Below are 17,087 nucleotides of genomic sequence, written 5' to 3' on the forward strand. Positions count from 1 at the left end.
CGGCTCCCCTCTTCCGCGGCCCACCCGTCACATGACTACACTTCCCAGGAGCCCACGGGGCGGCAGCGGTGCCGGCCTGGGCGCGCTCGGCCCCGCCCCCCCGTGCCGCCTGGCATCACGGTCTATGTAGTCTTGGGACACTGCCGCTCCCTGCCCGAGTCTGGGCTTCGCTGGCGGAGCAGACTAACGCTCCCGAGAGACCTCGCGGCTCTGCGCCTGCGCGTGGAAGTGAAAGGCCGTTGCGTTGCGGGCAACGGCTAAGGCAGAGAAGAGGCAGTAACCGGCGGTGCCGGCAGCTTCCGCGTTTGCCGGGAAGGGGGGGAGCGACGAGCGGCGCCGGCGGCGAGAGGAGGGGGTTCGGTGGATGGGCGGTTGGCGGCCGGCAGCGGTGGCGGCACCAGTACCAGTACCAGTCAGGCGGCGGTCGTTAGCTGGGGCGCAGGGGATGAGCCTGTGAGGGCGGAGGAGCACGGGTGGGGGTGAAGCTCGGCCAGAGCAGAGCGATGTCCCAGCCTCAGCAGCAGCAACAGCCGCCGCCGCCACCGCCGCCGTCTCCTCAGCAGCAGCCGCTGCCTTCGGCCGCCTCCAAGAAGCGGGACCGACGCATCTTCTCGGGTACCTGCCCGGACCCCAAATGCCAGGCGCGGCTCTTCTTCCCGGCCCACGGGCCGCAGAGCAGTGGCAGCATTGAGTGCACGGACTGCGGGCAGCGCCACGAGCAGCGGCAGCTGCTGGCCGTGGAGGAGGTGACGGACCCCGACCTGGTGCTGCACAACCTGCTGCGAAATGCGCTGCTGGGCGTCAGCGGTGCCGGCCCACCCCGCAGGAACACCGAGCTCGTCAAAGTCATGGGCCTCTCCAACTACCACTGCAAGCTCCTGGCCCCCATCCTGGCCCGCTACGGGATGGACAAGCAGACTGGCAAAGCCAAGCTCCTCACAGAGATGAACCAGGGGGACATCTTTGACTGTTCCCTCCTGGGTGACCGCGCCTTCCTCATTGAGCCAGAGCATGTTGAAACCATTGGATATGGAAAGGACCGTTCTGGCAGCCTCATCTACCTGCATGACACCCTGGAAGACATCAAGAAGGCAAACAACAGTCAGGAGTGCCTCATTCCAGTCCATGTGGATGGAGATGGCCACTGCCTTGTCCACGCAGTCTCGCGGGCACTTGTTGGCAGGGAACTGTTCTGGCATGCTCTGCGGGAGAATCTAAAGAAGCACTTTGAGGAGAATCTGAGTCACTACAAGGCACTTTTCCACGACTTTATTGATGCAGCAGAGTGGGAGGACATTATCAACGAATGTGACCCTTTGTTTGTTCCTCCAGAAGGTGTGCCAATGGGCCTTAGGAATATTCACATCTTTGGCCTGGCCAACGTGCTTCACCGGCCTATCATTCTGTTAGACTCCTTGAGTGGAATGCGGAGCTCTGGAGATTATTCGGCGACTTTTCTCCCTGGCCTGATACCCTTAGAAAAATGCATGGGAAAAGATGGCATGTTGAACAAGCCAATCTGCATAGCCTGGAGTAGCTCAGGACGAAACCATTACATTCCTCTAGTTGGAATAAAAGGTGCTGCTTTACCTAAACTGCCTAGAAAGCTACTTCCTAAAGCCTGGGGAGTCCCTCAAGACCTCATCAGAAAGTACATCAAGTTAGAGGAGGATGGCGGCTGTGTCATTGGAGGAGACAGAAGTTTGCAAGATAAGTACCTGATGAGGCTCGTTGCTGCAATGGAGGAGGTTTTCATGAGTAAACATGGGATCCATCCCAGTCTTGTAGCTGATGTACATCAGTATTTCTACAGAAGGACTGGTGTAATAGGAATCCAGCCTGAAGAAGTCACTGCAGCTGCCAAAAAAGCAGTGATGGACAACCGCCTTCACAGGTGCCTCATATGTGGGGCCCTTTCAGAGCATCATGTTCCTCCAGAGTGGCTGGCTCCTGGGGGGAAGCTATATAACCTGGCAAAAAGCACTCATGGACAACTGAGGCCTGACAAAAATTACAGCTTTCCCCTGAACAGTTTGGTGTGTTCCTACAATCCCGTAAAGGATGTGCTGGTACCAGACTATAGCCTGAGTAGTTTGACTGCTTGTAACTGGTGTCATGGTAACTTAGTGCGTCGCGTCAGAGAAGATGGATCTGTTTTGTATTTGGATGGAGACAGAACTAATACTCGGTCCACAGGTGGCAAATGTGGCTGTGGATTCAAGCACTATTGGGAAGGTAAAGAATATGACAACCTCCCTGAAGCTTTTCCTATTACTCTAGAGTGGGGTGGAAGAGTGGTGAGAGAGACAGTCTACTGGTTCCAATATGAAAGTGACACTTCTCTGAACAGCAATGTATATGACGTCGCCATGAAACTTGTTACCAAGCACTTTCCTGGGGAATTCGGTAGTGAGATTCTTATTCAGAAAGTTGTCAACACCATATTGCATCAAACTGCCAAAAAGAACCCCGATGATTATACCCCTGTAAATATCGATGGTGCTCATGCCCAAAGAGCTGATGATGTACAGCAAGGACAAGAGTTAGAGTCGCAACTTCCAACAAAAATTATTTTGACTGGACAGAAGACAAAAACTTTGCACAAGGAGGAGTTGAACATGAGCAAAGCTGAAAGAACTGTTCAGCAGAACATTGCAGATCAGGCTTCCGTAATGCAGAAACGGAAGAGTGAAAAACTGAAACAAGAGCATAAAGGGCAGCCTAGGACTGCTTCTCCTGGGGCTGCTCGTGAGGGGCCATCATCTGCACCTGCTACACCAACAAAAGCCCCCTATTCTCCAACATCTACAAAAGAAAAGAAAATTCGAATAACCACAAATGATGGGAGGCAGTCGATGCTGACACTGAAGTGCACTACCACCTTCCTGGAACTGCGGGAGAGCATAGCGAGAGAATTTAATATTCCTCCCTATTTGCAATGTATTCGCTATGGCTTTCCTCCTAAAGAGCTGCTGCCTCCCAAAGAAGGCATGGAAAATGAGCCTGTTCCTTTGCAGCACGGTGACAGGATTGCCATAGAAATCCTGAAAGGTAAGGAGGAAGGCAGGCAGTCTGCTTCAGCACACGTGGCCCATGCTGTGAAACATGAAGACATTGCTCTGACTAGTAAAATCTCATCGAAAGAACTGCAAGAGCAAGTGGATAAGGAGATGTATTCTCTCTGTCTTCTAGCAACACTAATGGGTAAGCCTGACTTCCAGTTGTATTTTAAAATTGTGGTTTTAAGTACAGGGTAACATAAACTGTAGTTACATGCATTTTTTCCCCTTTCTTTTCTGTAACCATGGAGAAGGTTAGTTCCTTTATTTCCCTATTAGAAGAACTGCTAGGTGTTGTGACTTTCTAAAATGTGTGTGTAAGGTACTTGTTCTTTCTTTGCTACGTATTTAACAGATTTGCTGATTAGAAGTTGTTGCATTTCCTCTGTTGTCTTTGTTTTTCCTGTCATTCATTAGGCACACATCTGATGTGTATGTGTTTGGGTTACTTGCTCCCTATTTTTCCCAATCTCCCTCAGGTTTCAGGAAATAAAGTCAGAGCCAAGGTGAGAAGGGGACTCTGAGTGTCTTGTCACTGAAAGTTTGAGGACCAGATTCTCACCTCTGTAGTAGGATGAAATCTTTCAATTTCTTGCCACAGGGGAGTTGTGTTGGCTTAAGCATATGAGCACAGCATTGTCTCTTTAGCTAATCTGCTAATTTTCAGTGAAGAGCTGGTCTTTTTAGAGAGATGTGAAAAGCATTATCTCAGGATGTAAGCAGAGGAGAAATCTATGCACAGGTTTGAATCCTGGAGGTGGACACAGGGTTGCAAAGCCGTGCTTACCAATTGTCAGTCATGTAAATCTAACTGTTAATAATTCAAGACAGAAGGACTTTTCCCAGGTGCCTGTATTTTTTTTTTATGTTCATATTTGGACTCGGGAGACTTGGACATTCATTTGTGTACTTTCTTCATGAGGTTCCACAGCTCCTGCTGCTTACTGGCAGGAAGTAGGGCAGTAATTACCATACATTTAGCTCTATGAACCAGTTGAATAGCAATGGTTACAGGTTGTTTTTTTTTTTTTTGTTTGGTTTGTGGGTTTTTTTTTGTTTAGGTTTTGGTTTTATTTTTGTGGTAGCTTCTCTTTTGTTGGGGGGGGTTTGGTGTGGCCAAAGCATGTGATACTTTAGAAACGAAACAATTGCATAATCATAGACTGGTATGTCAGAAGTCCATCAAGCAGAACTTTGATTCTTTTTAAAGCTTAACTGTTTACTGCAAGATAGCATGCTGAATGATTAGTCACCTCAACATACTGATGGCTGCACCTATGTTCCAAAGTGCAGGAAAAGCTCAGGTTTAAGAGCTGTCTCAATTTGGACATAAAGCTTAAAAGAGAGCTTTCTGTTTCCAGGCAAGACGGCTGAAAGTGTAGTTACTGGCTTACAAAAACCTCTGACACGCTTTAAAAGTATCTCAGTTACTTCAGCATTAAGGTGTGTCATTTTATTTACAGGTACTTACTCATAAAATGGGAACTCGTATTCAGGAATCATTTTTTGTCTCTGACTTTTACTGCTGTTAATTTCTGCTTTCAAAGCACAGGTTAGAATAGAATTTACCTCACCCTTCTCTGACCACATCTATTTTGTGTTACTAATAGAAGTAAAAGGTGCAGCAAATGATAAACAAGCCATTTCTGACAACTGATGCAGCTACTGAATAAGGTGCTATTTTTAAATAATCACTTTTCTCACCAGGGCTTCATTTTCCATTAAAGATACTTGTAGAAAGAAAATCTGTGCAGGTCACTGTTTATAGTTGGGATTTTTCAATGGGGAAACAAACTCTAGGAAACTTCCTTAGTCCTTGCATTTGAGTGTTGGGGTGGCATTTCTCAGGGTGGTATATTCAGCCTTGCTGGGGTGAGAGGCTGCAGTGTTTCTCAATGACATTTCTGTATTGCTGAAAACCAGTGCTGGGAAGTCCTGAGAGTCAGCTTATCCTGCATGCTCTTGTTGTAACTGTGTTCTGCTAAAAACATGCATCTAATAATACAGTCACATTGGAAGGTCCAAAGGGCAGATGCTGTTGAAGTAGCTTCCTATTTTATTTTTTTTTCCTCCCCAGTGCCCAAACTTCTGTAACTATTCACCGTAGATGTTTGAAAGCTTTTCTTTCAGACAGGGTCTCCTGTGGGCTGACTTGATGCTTCTCTCATTTCAGTTCGTAGAATTTTTGATTTCTGGCCTCAGCCGGTTAACTGATTACAATTTTAGACCATGTTCTTTAATTTTTCTGTATCTAATTTAAAGATAAGCTCTGGGAAATGAGATACTGTAATTTCTGGACCACATAACATATTATGCATGATTTTTTGGTAAAGCTTTCTTCTCTTTTTTTTATCTTAAAATACAGAAGTCTATCAGGAAATGACTAAAGGAATTGTAATTTTACAGTAACACAACTAAAGCACTATGTTTTGAAACAGAATTTAATTACACCCATGCAGAAGCACTCTGGATACGTGCAAGCCAAGTATGAATCTATTATTATCGGTTTGTTTTGCATTGATGAATTCATCAGTGCACAAGAAATCAAAATTGCCTGGTTTAAATTAAATATATTAACACCAGCATTTGCTTGGAATTAAGTAGCTTGCTTTTAAGCCACCTGTAGTTCCCTGTAATCTGTATTTATCAGTTGAGTTTTTGATTTGTTCTCTGCTTCTGTGTGTCCTCTCTGCTGTATGAAGTGCTGGTCTTGGGCTTCCACTGGCATAGGTTAACCTGCAGCTGCTCTTTTTGTGCAGTGTATGAGGCATGCTTGTGTAGGGTAGTCTCCATTTGTTGCCATACCTTTATGGGGCTGAGGTTTGTTTTGGTCTGATTGAATGGGAACAGTGTTAACATCATCTCTTTGATAAATATAGTAACTTGAGGGAATTTTTAATCTAACTAAATGATCATCCAAATTAACTTATGACCTGTAAGTGTCTTACTGCCATGGTAATCAAACTCAAAACAAATAATAAAACCCAACTAGCAACAAAAATGTGTAAACCTCAAATGCAGTTGAGTTGAATCACACAAGCCAGTTTCTTTGATCTGGGAAAGTCCAGTTGTGACTGTGGGTTTGATTTTATGTGGAAGATCTGCTTATCAAAACAATATCATTGCTTTGTGTTTCTTTCAGTGGCTGATGCTTTTGTTTTGTGAGCCCTGCTCTCCATACTTTTCTGCATAAAAGGCAGTTAGTGTTACATAAAAGGTTATCTAAACAGTGATGTTTCTCATGTGCAAGGCTTGACAAATGCTCAGACCAAATAGGTAATCTTTTCTTGGAGAGTGCTACTAACGTGTAAACCTGGGCTTCTTAGCAAAGCCAGGTGGTTGTCTTGTGGAAAGTAGCCTCTATTCTCGAGTAAGAATGGATTGCTAGATGCAGCAGCATACGAGTCTATAGTATGAAGTCAGCCGCTGTGTGGCTGCTGGTTTTGGCAGATGGTCTGTATTCTGTTGCTTATCAGTGTAGTGGTTGTTTTGATTCCTGTGGGCAGTATTTAAACCATCAGGAAGACCTGGGGGGAAATGAAGAGCCACAGCAGTGATGCTCTGGAACCATTGTGTGTAGGGATGTGGATTGCAAAATGTAACTGAGAATAAGGATGCAGGGGAGCAGTGAGCCCTTTTGAAATATTAAAAACATTAGAGAGTGTTATTGGTAGTGATTGCCCTCCTGCTATGCATCTCTTTGAAGAAGAGAGAAAACAATGGTGATAGTGGGGAGGAAAAGAGAATGCTCTTTTTACTTCTTTTAATTTCCTTTTTTTTTGATTAGTGGAGTCAGAGCTGGAGAGAAGATTCAAATTTATTAGCAACTCAGTAGACAGGAGTTACTGGGATAAAGTCAAAAGACAAGACCTTCTTCTGTAGATCATGGAAAATAATAAAGAAGAGTAGTTGGTTTGTTACCTGGATGTTCGTGCTAGGAAGTGAAGGCCAAATCTGTGAGCTTGATGTGCAAATGAGAGCAGTGAACCAGAGCATATATGGTTCAAGGGAATGCATTTAAAATTTATCAGATTATGTAGGTCTCATCATTAAAATGTCTGAAGTCCAAACATGATGAAGATGCATTGTGCCCTTCTTAGAGAGAATGGGGACTGGCATAACATGTGGAGAGATGAGCAAAGGAACCCTTCTTGTGCAGGGAGAAGCAAGCAGGGGAGTGTATGGAGATCAGGGGCCTGCTGGGGAAGGGAAGTGGGAAAGTCGGAGAGTGGCTTGAAGTGTTGCAAGGTGTAACATAACACATAATGCCACTGTCATGAGGGTGAAATGCTTTCTCACCTGAGGTGAGTGGATAGGAGACTAGCCACAGTTAGCTTGTGGGATATGCATAAAGAAGTGCGAGGGATTTAGGTGTGCTCTGTAGTTCAGTATGTAGGAAGTTATTAAAAACATCTTTTAACTTTTATTTTCCTCTTAACAGCAAGCAAAGAAATAATGGTAATATTTTTAGTGTCACGCATCCCAGCTATCTCTAATATAAGTAGCAAGTGCATCTAGTTAATTTTATTTTATGATTTGCATTCTCCAGTTTTAATAGAAAATTGAGAGATGTGGTTATTGAGATTTTAATGCCTAAAGAAGGGTGCAGTTTCTATTTAGGGTATCTCAATATGTTGCCTGAATGATTGATGTAAAATGGGAAAAGCAGGTTTTTTTCTGTAAATGTATACAGGCAGTATTTGCTTCTGCATCAGAAGGATTTATCAGTACCTTTCATTTGCACTGTTTGACAGCTACATCACAAGTCATTTCTCTCAAGCAGGTAAATGGTTAGCAAAATTCAAAAAGAGCACAGGTAGAAAGGCAGATCTGAACCGATTTAATAGGTACTGTTAGGCCACTGATATTCTGTCACTGTTACCCAATTTTCTGTTCCTTATATTCTCTTCCTTACATAGTCAAGTTAGGGTTTTTTTTCCCTCTCAGTGGCATTTGAAGTTGTCACATTTCAATGCCATTTTTAGCATCTTTGGAAAATGCCAGTTACATGGGACAGCTGGGGCCTCACAGGTTTTGTATTTTGCTTCTAACTCTCAAGAAAAGCAAGGTACAGACACAGCTTCTGCACAGCTGCCTGTGTAGATGTCTGTATCGCAGTGACAGTATAAAATCTGCTGTATGGCAGCTGTGAAATTGAGATCTGATTTTTGAGAAGGTGTAGGGATATAGAATCGAGATTTTAACGTGCAAGGGTACGTGTTTGAATTTTGGAAGTGTGTTAGTCATTTGCTAGCTTTATGTTGAAAGCATGGGTGGGAGGGGAATGGAGACATGTATAGGGCCTGGCAAAGAACCAGGAGCTGCAGCTTGGGTCAGTTAAATTTGGGAACCTTGTACTAGAACATGAAGGATATTTGACTGCAGACAGAGGTATGTTTTCCTGAAAGCTTCTTGGTGCCCTGTGCTCCTGTTATGTAAATTTTCAATAAATAATTTTATAGAAGAGAGTGAGGATTCAGCTTTTAATTCAAGGAGTTGCATTTTTGAGCGTCGTCTGTAATGTTAAAATGCAACTGTTTAATAATTGTGTTTGATCTTTCCAGGGGAAGATGTTTGGTCCTACGCAAAGGGGCTTCCTCAGTTGTTTCAGCCAGGTGGAGTATTCTACAGCATGATGAAGAAAACCACAGGTATTTTTTGTTTTTGTTTTTATCCCTTCCTTCCTCCGTTTCCAAATCTTTTAAATTGTGAATTGGTATTGAGTCACTTGTAAGCATAAATATATTTTTATTTTATTACAGTGATACATTTTAATTTTCATGATACTGTAGAACTTCTTATGCTTCCTCAAGAACCTCAGGCTATGGAATTTTACGAAGACTAGTTAATTCAACTTAAACCTCTTCTTTTCTGAAATTTTCTCTACAACCTTACATTTCAATTTAAACTTACTGAATTGTACAAATAGCTTCAGTAAGTCAAATGATTTTGTTTGTTGTTTTTTTCCCCAGAGAGATCAAACAGAGAAGATGATAGGACTTATTCCAGTTATACTTTAAAACACTTACTGGATAAACAGTTAATCTTTCTAGTGTGTTTCTTAGTAGCTATTTTATACAGGGCTACTGCATGTTTTAAATTTAAATGGCCTTTCATATATTTAAGATGGTTGTTCAAAAGCAAAGCTATCTATCCGCTTCTTGAATTGATAAATGTTGCATCTTGGGCGATGTGTGGAATAACCAGGCAAGTAGTTAAGAGTATGTTTAATATTTAGACAGCCTTACAAATGCTGCCTACAAAGAATAACATGTTTCTTTAGAGAAGAAGGTACCAGTTATTTTATCACATTTCAAGTTTCATATTCAAGTCTTTGCATTCATAGATAGTTCTTGTGGTTTCATCTATTATAATGATTTTTTTGCTGCTTTCTTACTGTTTGATTTCTTAGGCAGTTTTGTCAACTGGAACTTAATCTTGATTATATGTGGAAAGAGGTATCTTATCACATAATTTCTATGCTGTTTGCAGTAATTGGAATGTGTGGTATACTTACTGCCCACTACCTCCCACTGAATTATTAGCCTGAGTAACAGAATTAGCATGCCAAGTGTTTTACAGCAGATCTGTTTCCTTTTTAGTTTTCTTTCTTCTATTATGCTTGTACAGTAAAGACTGGTGTGTTGTTTGTGGCAAGTGAATTAGCTTAAACGGTGGCTGATAGAAAGGACCTTTTGGACCAATTAACAACTAGCCAGAGTTGAGAACCTGAAATGAATCCAAGGGATTTTAACCCAGCTGGTCATTAACTCACAGAAAATGCCTGATTTTCATTGTCAGTTGGCAAAAAATGACTTAAGAACTATGACAGTGGGAGATAATATTCTGTATTTGAACATTATTGCAGCATTATTACATCATTTCTGTGTTGTAAGTGTTTTGCACTACCTTGGTAGGTAGAATTACTGTTTCAGCATTAACATACTTCTATGATTTTTACTACATTTCCACTAAACAATTGCAATGTGCAGCAATTTTTTATTTTTTTTTTTACTTAAGCTCCTTACCTATCTGTAATATTTTGGTTAATGTAATAATGCAACTATGATACTGGACATTTAGAACAAAGCTTTTTATCAGTTGCTGGTACTGTTTATCAATTGAAGTTTGATTTAGTGGATCTTGTTTAACATATTTGAGATTTCAGAATTGCAATTTCAAAGGCAATTTTAGCCTAAAAGAAGCTGTTACAGCTCTCTCCTGCAAATGAAGATTGAGCTGGTAAATTCTGTAGTTAACAGTATGTTCTTCAGGTTCTTAGAGGGATAGGTGTTTGTGTTTCAGTTTTGTTCTGTGTTTTGGCTGTTTGGCTCCTGTGGATATGTAAAGGAGCTGTATGTCGGAAATTTTATGATGATAAACTGGAAAACTGAATGTTACCATTTTTTGACACAGAGGAGCTTCAAAACTTAAATTTGTCTAATGAGCTCTCAATTTTAGAACATCAATCAGATTTTAAGTAGGACAGTGAGATGAACAGCAGGTAAAAAATATTATGTATCATGTTTGTTTTGTAAATGTTGTAATAGTTATCAATGTTGTAAACATTTGGAATAGTTATGATCTCCAGGACTACTAGACATTGTAAACTTGAAACACTTTTGTTTATCTGGCAACACTTCCTCTCTGAGAAGACAAATAGCAAATTTGAAATTCTTCAGGCTTAGCAGCAGTTGCACACTGTGAAGTCCTGCTACTTATGGAAGTGGTCCTAAACAGTACTTCTCTGGATACAGCAGTAGTGTTTTAAAATGTGCTCTTTGGCTGGTGGGGTGTGGGTTTTTTTGGTTGTTGTTTGGGGGGGGGGGGGGCAGGGGTATGTTTCAGTTTGTTTGGGGTTGGTTTTTGTTTCTGTTTTGGTTTTGTGTGGTTTGAAGGGGTGGTGGTAGCAGTGGGGTTTGGCTTGCTTTGTGCTACTGCAAGCATACACTATTTCTTAAATTTCTGTTGTATCAGAACTGCACATCCCAGCAAGGTGTCTATTTTATCCAGTAATATACTACATTCCTGTCTTTTCATTAGAATCACCATAGAAAGCAGCAGCATCTTAAGGCCATACTGTGATTGCTGGCATATGGCATACAAGACTAAATTTCCTCCCTCAGTATGAAGTTTCAGTGTGTTTCCACGTATTTGATACAATAAGTTTAAATACAGTAATCAGTCTGTGTATTCAAAGCATGCTTTAAAATATTTTAGTACGACAAATAACTTCTTCTATCTTTATAGGTTTGGCTGATGGCAAGCACTGTACTTTCCCACATCTGCCTGGTAAAAACTTCGTATACAATGCAGCAGAAGACAGATTAGAGCTGTGCGTGGATGCTGCTGGGCACTTTCCTATTGGTCCTGATGTTGAAGAGTTGGTTAAAGAGGCCTTAAGTCAAGTGCGACCAGAAGCTACTTCAAGAAGCAGGGAAGCAAGTCCTTCACATGGAATGCTGAAGCTGGGTAGTGGTGGAGTGGTGAAAAAGAAATCTGAACAGCTACATAACATAACTGCATTTCAAGGAAAGGGCCATTCCCTGGGAACTGCATCTAGTAGTCAACAACATGATCAAAAAGCCAGGGAAACACCACTTTTAAGAAAGCATAGCACAGAAACAGACTTCAGTCCTTCTACTAAAATTGAGCCTTCTGTATTCACAGCTGCTTCTGGTAACAGTGAGCTTATCCGAATTGCTCCGGGAGTTGTGACAATGAGAGACAGCAGGCAGCTTGACCCCACTTTGATTGAGGCACAGAGAAAAAAGTTGCAGGAAATGGTCTCTTCTATTCAGGCTTCAATGGATAGACATTTGCGGGATCAGAATACAGAGCAGTCAGCATCAGTTGATCTGTCTCAAGGAAAAGTAGAGGCAGTGAGTTCAACTGCTAAAACTGGGAGCTTTCAGGCTGCCTTACCCAAAACACTGTCTGCACCAGGTGGTACTGAACACTTGAATACTGAATCAACTGATGGTAACATGGTGAATTCTGTGGGAACAACATTCCCTGCAAGGTCTAAAGCACAAAAGGGAAATTCTGTTGAGGAGCTTGAGGAGATGGATAGCCAAGATGCAGGAATCACTAATGCAACTGAGCCAATGGATCACTCTTGATAGGTTAAAATCTAATAAGGGTAGAAAAATTTACTGTTCAAATGTAATGTTTATTGGCTGGGCCACACAAAGTGATTAGTTATTAAGTCTTGTATGTATGTCAAAGATTATATCATCTTATTCAGTGCATGATAAGCGTGTGATTGGCAATAGCTTTCAATATTACCATACTGCTGCCCAGGCTGGCTCTGTTACCTGTAAATTAGTTATTAGGAAATGCACTGAGATGAATATCTGCTGTAAATGTGGGTTCTTGAAAATTCTTTGTAATTTTTAATTCCTTAAAAGTCTTAAAATTTAATCCCATTCTTACCATGCTAGTTTAAGGTCACTGGAAAGGCTAGAACAGGAAGAACTAGAAACGTGACTAAGTTAATCCTGTCCCAGGCACTTAATTCCACTCAAAAACACACTATAAACGTGAATCATACATAAATTTCAGAAAGCAACTGAAACTAAACTTCTGCTAAATTTGATAATGTAGCCTATACAGTACTTTAATTACATTGTGCTGGCACTTCCTCCAACTTAAAAACGTTCATTCATACAGATATATATGCTTGTCAGAAATCTTGAAATAAGTGTAACTTTACTAAACTCTCTAATTTCTCCACATTATCAGTTTAAGCAAGTTAGAAAAAAGGGTACTTAGTGTGTGATGAAGATAAAGTGAATGTGCTGTGGTTATGCATGGCTGTCTGAGCCAACACAACCATTTTGGTGCTCTGTTAGTAAGTGATAGCATGTTTTTATTTCCTTCCAAATACTAAGCTGGTCAGATCCTGTGTAACTTTTAACACAACTACAGGAGAGAAGGGGGCAATTGCAGGAAACAACAAATGTTCAATGGCAAATCCATTTTTTCTTTTAAAATACTGTGATTACTAGCATTGGTTAGTAATGGCAAAAAATACATAGTTGGTGTTTTCAAAGCAAATTAACAATTTATTGGAAGGAAATGACTCTAAAAATATATTATCCTAAAGTGTTCAATGACAATGGAGCTTGTGGAAGCTCACTGTTTACTCCATGGGAAACAAGGGGAATACTTGCCATCTCAGTGTCAGTAAAGACTACCCACCTCTATTAGCCTCACTTCAGTTTGTTATGCAGCATTCCCTGCATCAGTGGTAATACAGCTGGTATCCACTTAAGTAGTGTGTTCATAAGACCTGCAGTGCTAGTTTTTAAGAAGCAGCCATTGTGCTTGCTTCCTAAGGATGGAATGTGTTATCTGATACTGCACTTTGCTTTTGATCTTCATAGTCATATTAAATGCACTATTGTTGCTTCCTCTAATGGTAAAATAACACTGAATGGATGAAAGATGTTAATACAGCTTCAAAAGAATTAAGAGCATTTAAATATTGAAGTCTGTGTTTGTGCACATGTGGGTTTTTACCAGTTCACAAATGTTGTTTGTGTTGCCTCTGCTTGTATTCAGAAAGGTCTCCTCACTTCTTATATTGCTAATCCCTTAAACAGTTCTAAACGTTAGAAGGGAGGATTTATTTTCGTATATAAAAATTAATAGAAGCAAGTCACTTGAAGAACAGCCCTGTTTTGTCAAAGTAAATTCAAATGCCTCTGTTGGTAAACTTTTTATGTAGAGAGAATAAATATTTTATGATTTAATACATTATAGGTAAAAAATAAGAATCATCTTTTCAGAAATAAATGAAAAATTTGTAGATCTTAAATTGCTAACCTGTAAGTTAGCTATTTGGAAGCTTGGAATGTATGAAGTAATTTGGCTCACCAGAACTGACCTTGGTGATGCACTGATAAACTGGCAGGGCTTACTCAGTGAGAAACAGGATGCACATGCAGCAGCTGGAAGCCTGCCACAAATCTGAAAACATTTAGTCTTCCATGAATCAGTTGAGCTGTCTGAAGGCTTACTGCTACATAGAAAATGTGAGTAGAGGCTTGTGCTTTGCCATGGTGGAAGCTGTAGTAAAGTATAGCAGTGACATGTTCCTGGGAAGGAGTTTAAGTCAGGAGAGGCTGAGGAGGAGGAATCTCCTAGATCTTGTGCATTTAGCCAAGCTAACTACCACTTAGTTTTAACCTTTTATTTAGAAAAAGAAGTCTTCCTTGGCTGAAAAAAATACGGGCTGTGTATAGGAGACAATTCCAAGTTTGGAATAAATTGGAATCTTTATTGCATATCATCCTTACTTAAAGAGAAGATGCTTACTTCTTTCATGCCTTTCTGGTAAGACTACATACTTTCGTGTGCCTTTACTGTATTAAGAGGAAGGCTTAGTTTAATTTAGACACACTTCCCGTTTCTGCAGTAATTTGACATTTTTCTTCTTATCTAAATAGAAACACAGATTATAGCTCTGTTTGACTCACCGTTAGGGTCTTCTTGGGTCCATTCAAGTCATGTAGGTTAGAACTCTGCAGTTCCTAAAACAAAAGAGTCTCAAAAAGGAATGGTAAAATGGTGTCAAAATCACGAGATGGGCTGATGTGAATTCCTCTGGTGTAAAGCAGGGTTGTGCATATTTCTTTGCAGTGTTCTTATTTCACGTGGCTTTCTCATGCATTTAAGTATCAGTGTTTTTGAGAAAGATGGCTTTTGATACTCTCAAGTGGAGCTAAACTTCATCTGCGTGCTGGTGAGATGTGTAACTGTACAGGAGAAGTGAAATAAAGAACACTGAAGTGTAAGTTTGAACAGATGTTTCATTTGATTGCTAGCAGTGAGTGCAAATTTGAGTTGAGGCAAATCTGTATCCCTGTCTCCGATGCACCCTCAGATGCTTATTAGGTTTTCGTGTTAGAGCCAGGAAAATGGTGGTGGAGTACAAGGGCAGGGAAGATGTGGACTCATTGTAGATGTGAAGCCACATCAACAGGACTTCTCAAATAGTGTGGAGTGTCCCCTTTCTCAAAAAAAACCCCAAAATGCTAAGTTCTTGCTACTGAATTGCCTGTGAACAAGGTTGTGGTTCTAAATTCTTTTTGAATACTTGCCTTGAGTACTTCCTTGACTAGGGGCCATGTCCTTCTACACAGCATCTCATGGCAAAGAAGACTTACATTATTTGAAAATCCTTTACTCTGGCTTATTATTTATAATACAGGCTCAGTAGAGAAGAGGAAACAGTAAAAAAGAGAAAGGGCTAGATTGCTGATGAGCATATGGGAAACCTCAGGAGAACAGATTGGTTTTCCAGGCAGAGGCAAGATTTTTACTACTTCTATGGCTGGCTGCTTAGCAAGGTTGACTTTGATACTGCTGTTTCACTGTGAATTGTTTGTGTTTCAGTGAGGGGATAATAAATAGCAGCTTTTCAAATTAAGTTGTATAAATATATTTGGGATGCCTTCACTATTACAGTCACATAGCAGCAATGTACATTGTTGGTTTTGTGAAACCTATACAGTTTACTAGTCTTCTGAGAGACACAGAATGTGAGATAGGTGCTGCCTCCAACAGAATGCTCTAGCAGCAGCACAGCTGCAGAGCTGTGTGCTAACAACCCTGTGCAACAGGCACACTTTCAAGACCAAAATGCTTAATTTGAAATCTTTCAAAAAGTAGAATCTGTTGTCACTGTCACAAGGTTAGCAGAGTTCCTTGCTACTTTTTCAATGTGCTGAAAATGACAGCTAATAAAATTCATAGTATGCTTACAGTTGGGAGAACAATGCTTCATTTGAAATGTATGAAAAATGAATGATATAAGAAGATGCCACTGTTATCTCTATATTTGTTTGGCTCCTGTTTTCAAATATCAGAATCTACATGCTTTTGTAAAATAACAATATTAAGTTAATCTTTCTGTTAAAAAAGAAAAGCCTACATCAGTGTTTTCTTTGTTTTGCTTGTGGATATCAGTTTAGCTTTTTAAAATTGAAGAAGTTGCTTAAGATCTTTAGAATGCCGGATTCCCTCTGAGCCCTTATGCCTGCGGTTGAGCAATAAAAGTTTGAAATGAGTGGTATTTTCAGAATTATTTTAGGTTTCATGAGGATTATTGCCAAGAAATGAGAGTGCACTTTTAGGAGGGAATGCTATTTAAAGTGTATAAATAAGAATTAAAATAGTGTATATATATTTAGAAAACGAATCTTTTTAAACAGTGCTTTACATGTTGAATTAAAAATAAATTAGCATATAAACTATACCATCTTCACAGACCTGGCTGCTACCCAGCACAGTTTGGTTTGTTTTATTTGTGATTGCTGTACTAATTATATTTGATTTTTTTTATCTGTAATGTAACAATAGTGTATTATAACAGTATATAGTGTACTATACTACACTTCACTGTACAGTATTTGGAATTTTCTTTGATTGCTATATTAAAACTAAGTTAAAACATCTGCTTTGGTTTTATAAGGTGCAACTTTCATCTAGCCTTTCATACGTTAGCCTGCTTAAGTAACACTGATTTGGTTACAGAATGAATGAGTTATAATTATATTGACTTCTGCATTCTACATATAAATTGCATTATATTTGCATACATGAATACTAGTACAGAAGTTGAAATAATTGGTATGAATCTTAAAAAAGTAAACTTAGACATCATTCATTTCTGCTTTAGTTATGTTTCTGTTTTAAGAGGAACTTTTTAAAAGAAAAACTCTGTATGGAAAAGTTCAGGGTTGGGTTTTTTTTTCTTCTGACCTCATACCTGTGCTGAATGCTTCATTAAACACACAGGACCTCTGAATTTGAGAATTTTTTAAAATAGGGTTTTGTATAATTTGAGGCCAAAATCTGAGATCTGAATCTTTCTTCAAAGTTGTCACCAAGTAGAAGGTGTAGAAAAATGCTGACCAAGTAGTACATTATGTTTAAGGTATATTGCAATCTGTGGTTTGAAACATTGGTCAAAATGTATTTCAAAGCAAAGTTTTAATGCATGCATGTAATATGCAAGTA

At 40.2% G+C, this 17,087-nt stretch overlaps 1 protein-coding gene across 1 annotated transcript; it reads left to right on the forward strand.

Moving 5' to 3' along the window:
- Nucleotides 1-241: 241 nt before the first annotated feature.
- Nucleotides 242-16,517, forward strand: VCPIP1 (valosin containing protein interacting protein 1). The gene is made up of 3 exons (XM_005150783.3): nt 242-3,204; nt 8,624-8,710; nt 11,310-16,517. The coding sequence occupies exons 1-3, from the start codon at nt 504-506 to the stop codon at nt 12,179-12,181; spliced, it is 3,660 nt and encodes a 1,219-aa protein (XP_005150840.2). The 5' UTR covers nt 242-503; the 3' UTR covers nt 12,182-16,517.
- The last annotated feature ends 570 nt before the right edge of the window (nt 16,518-17,087 follow it).

Source organism: Melopsittacus undulatus, chromosome 1 (genome assembly GCF_012275295.1).
Source record: "Melopsittacus undulatus isolate bMelUnd1 chromosome 1, bMelUnd1.mat.Z, whole genome shotgun sequence".
NCBI classification, from domain to species: domain Eukaryota; kingdom Metazoa; phylum Chordata; class Aves; order Psittaciformes; family Psittaculidae; genus Melopsittacus; species Melopsittacus undulatus.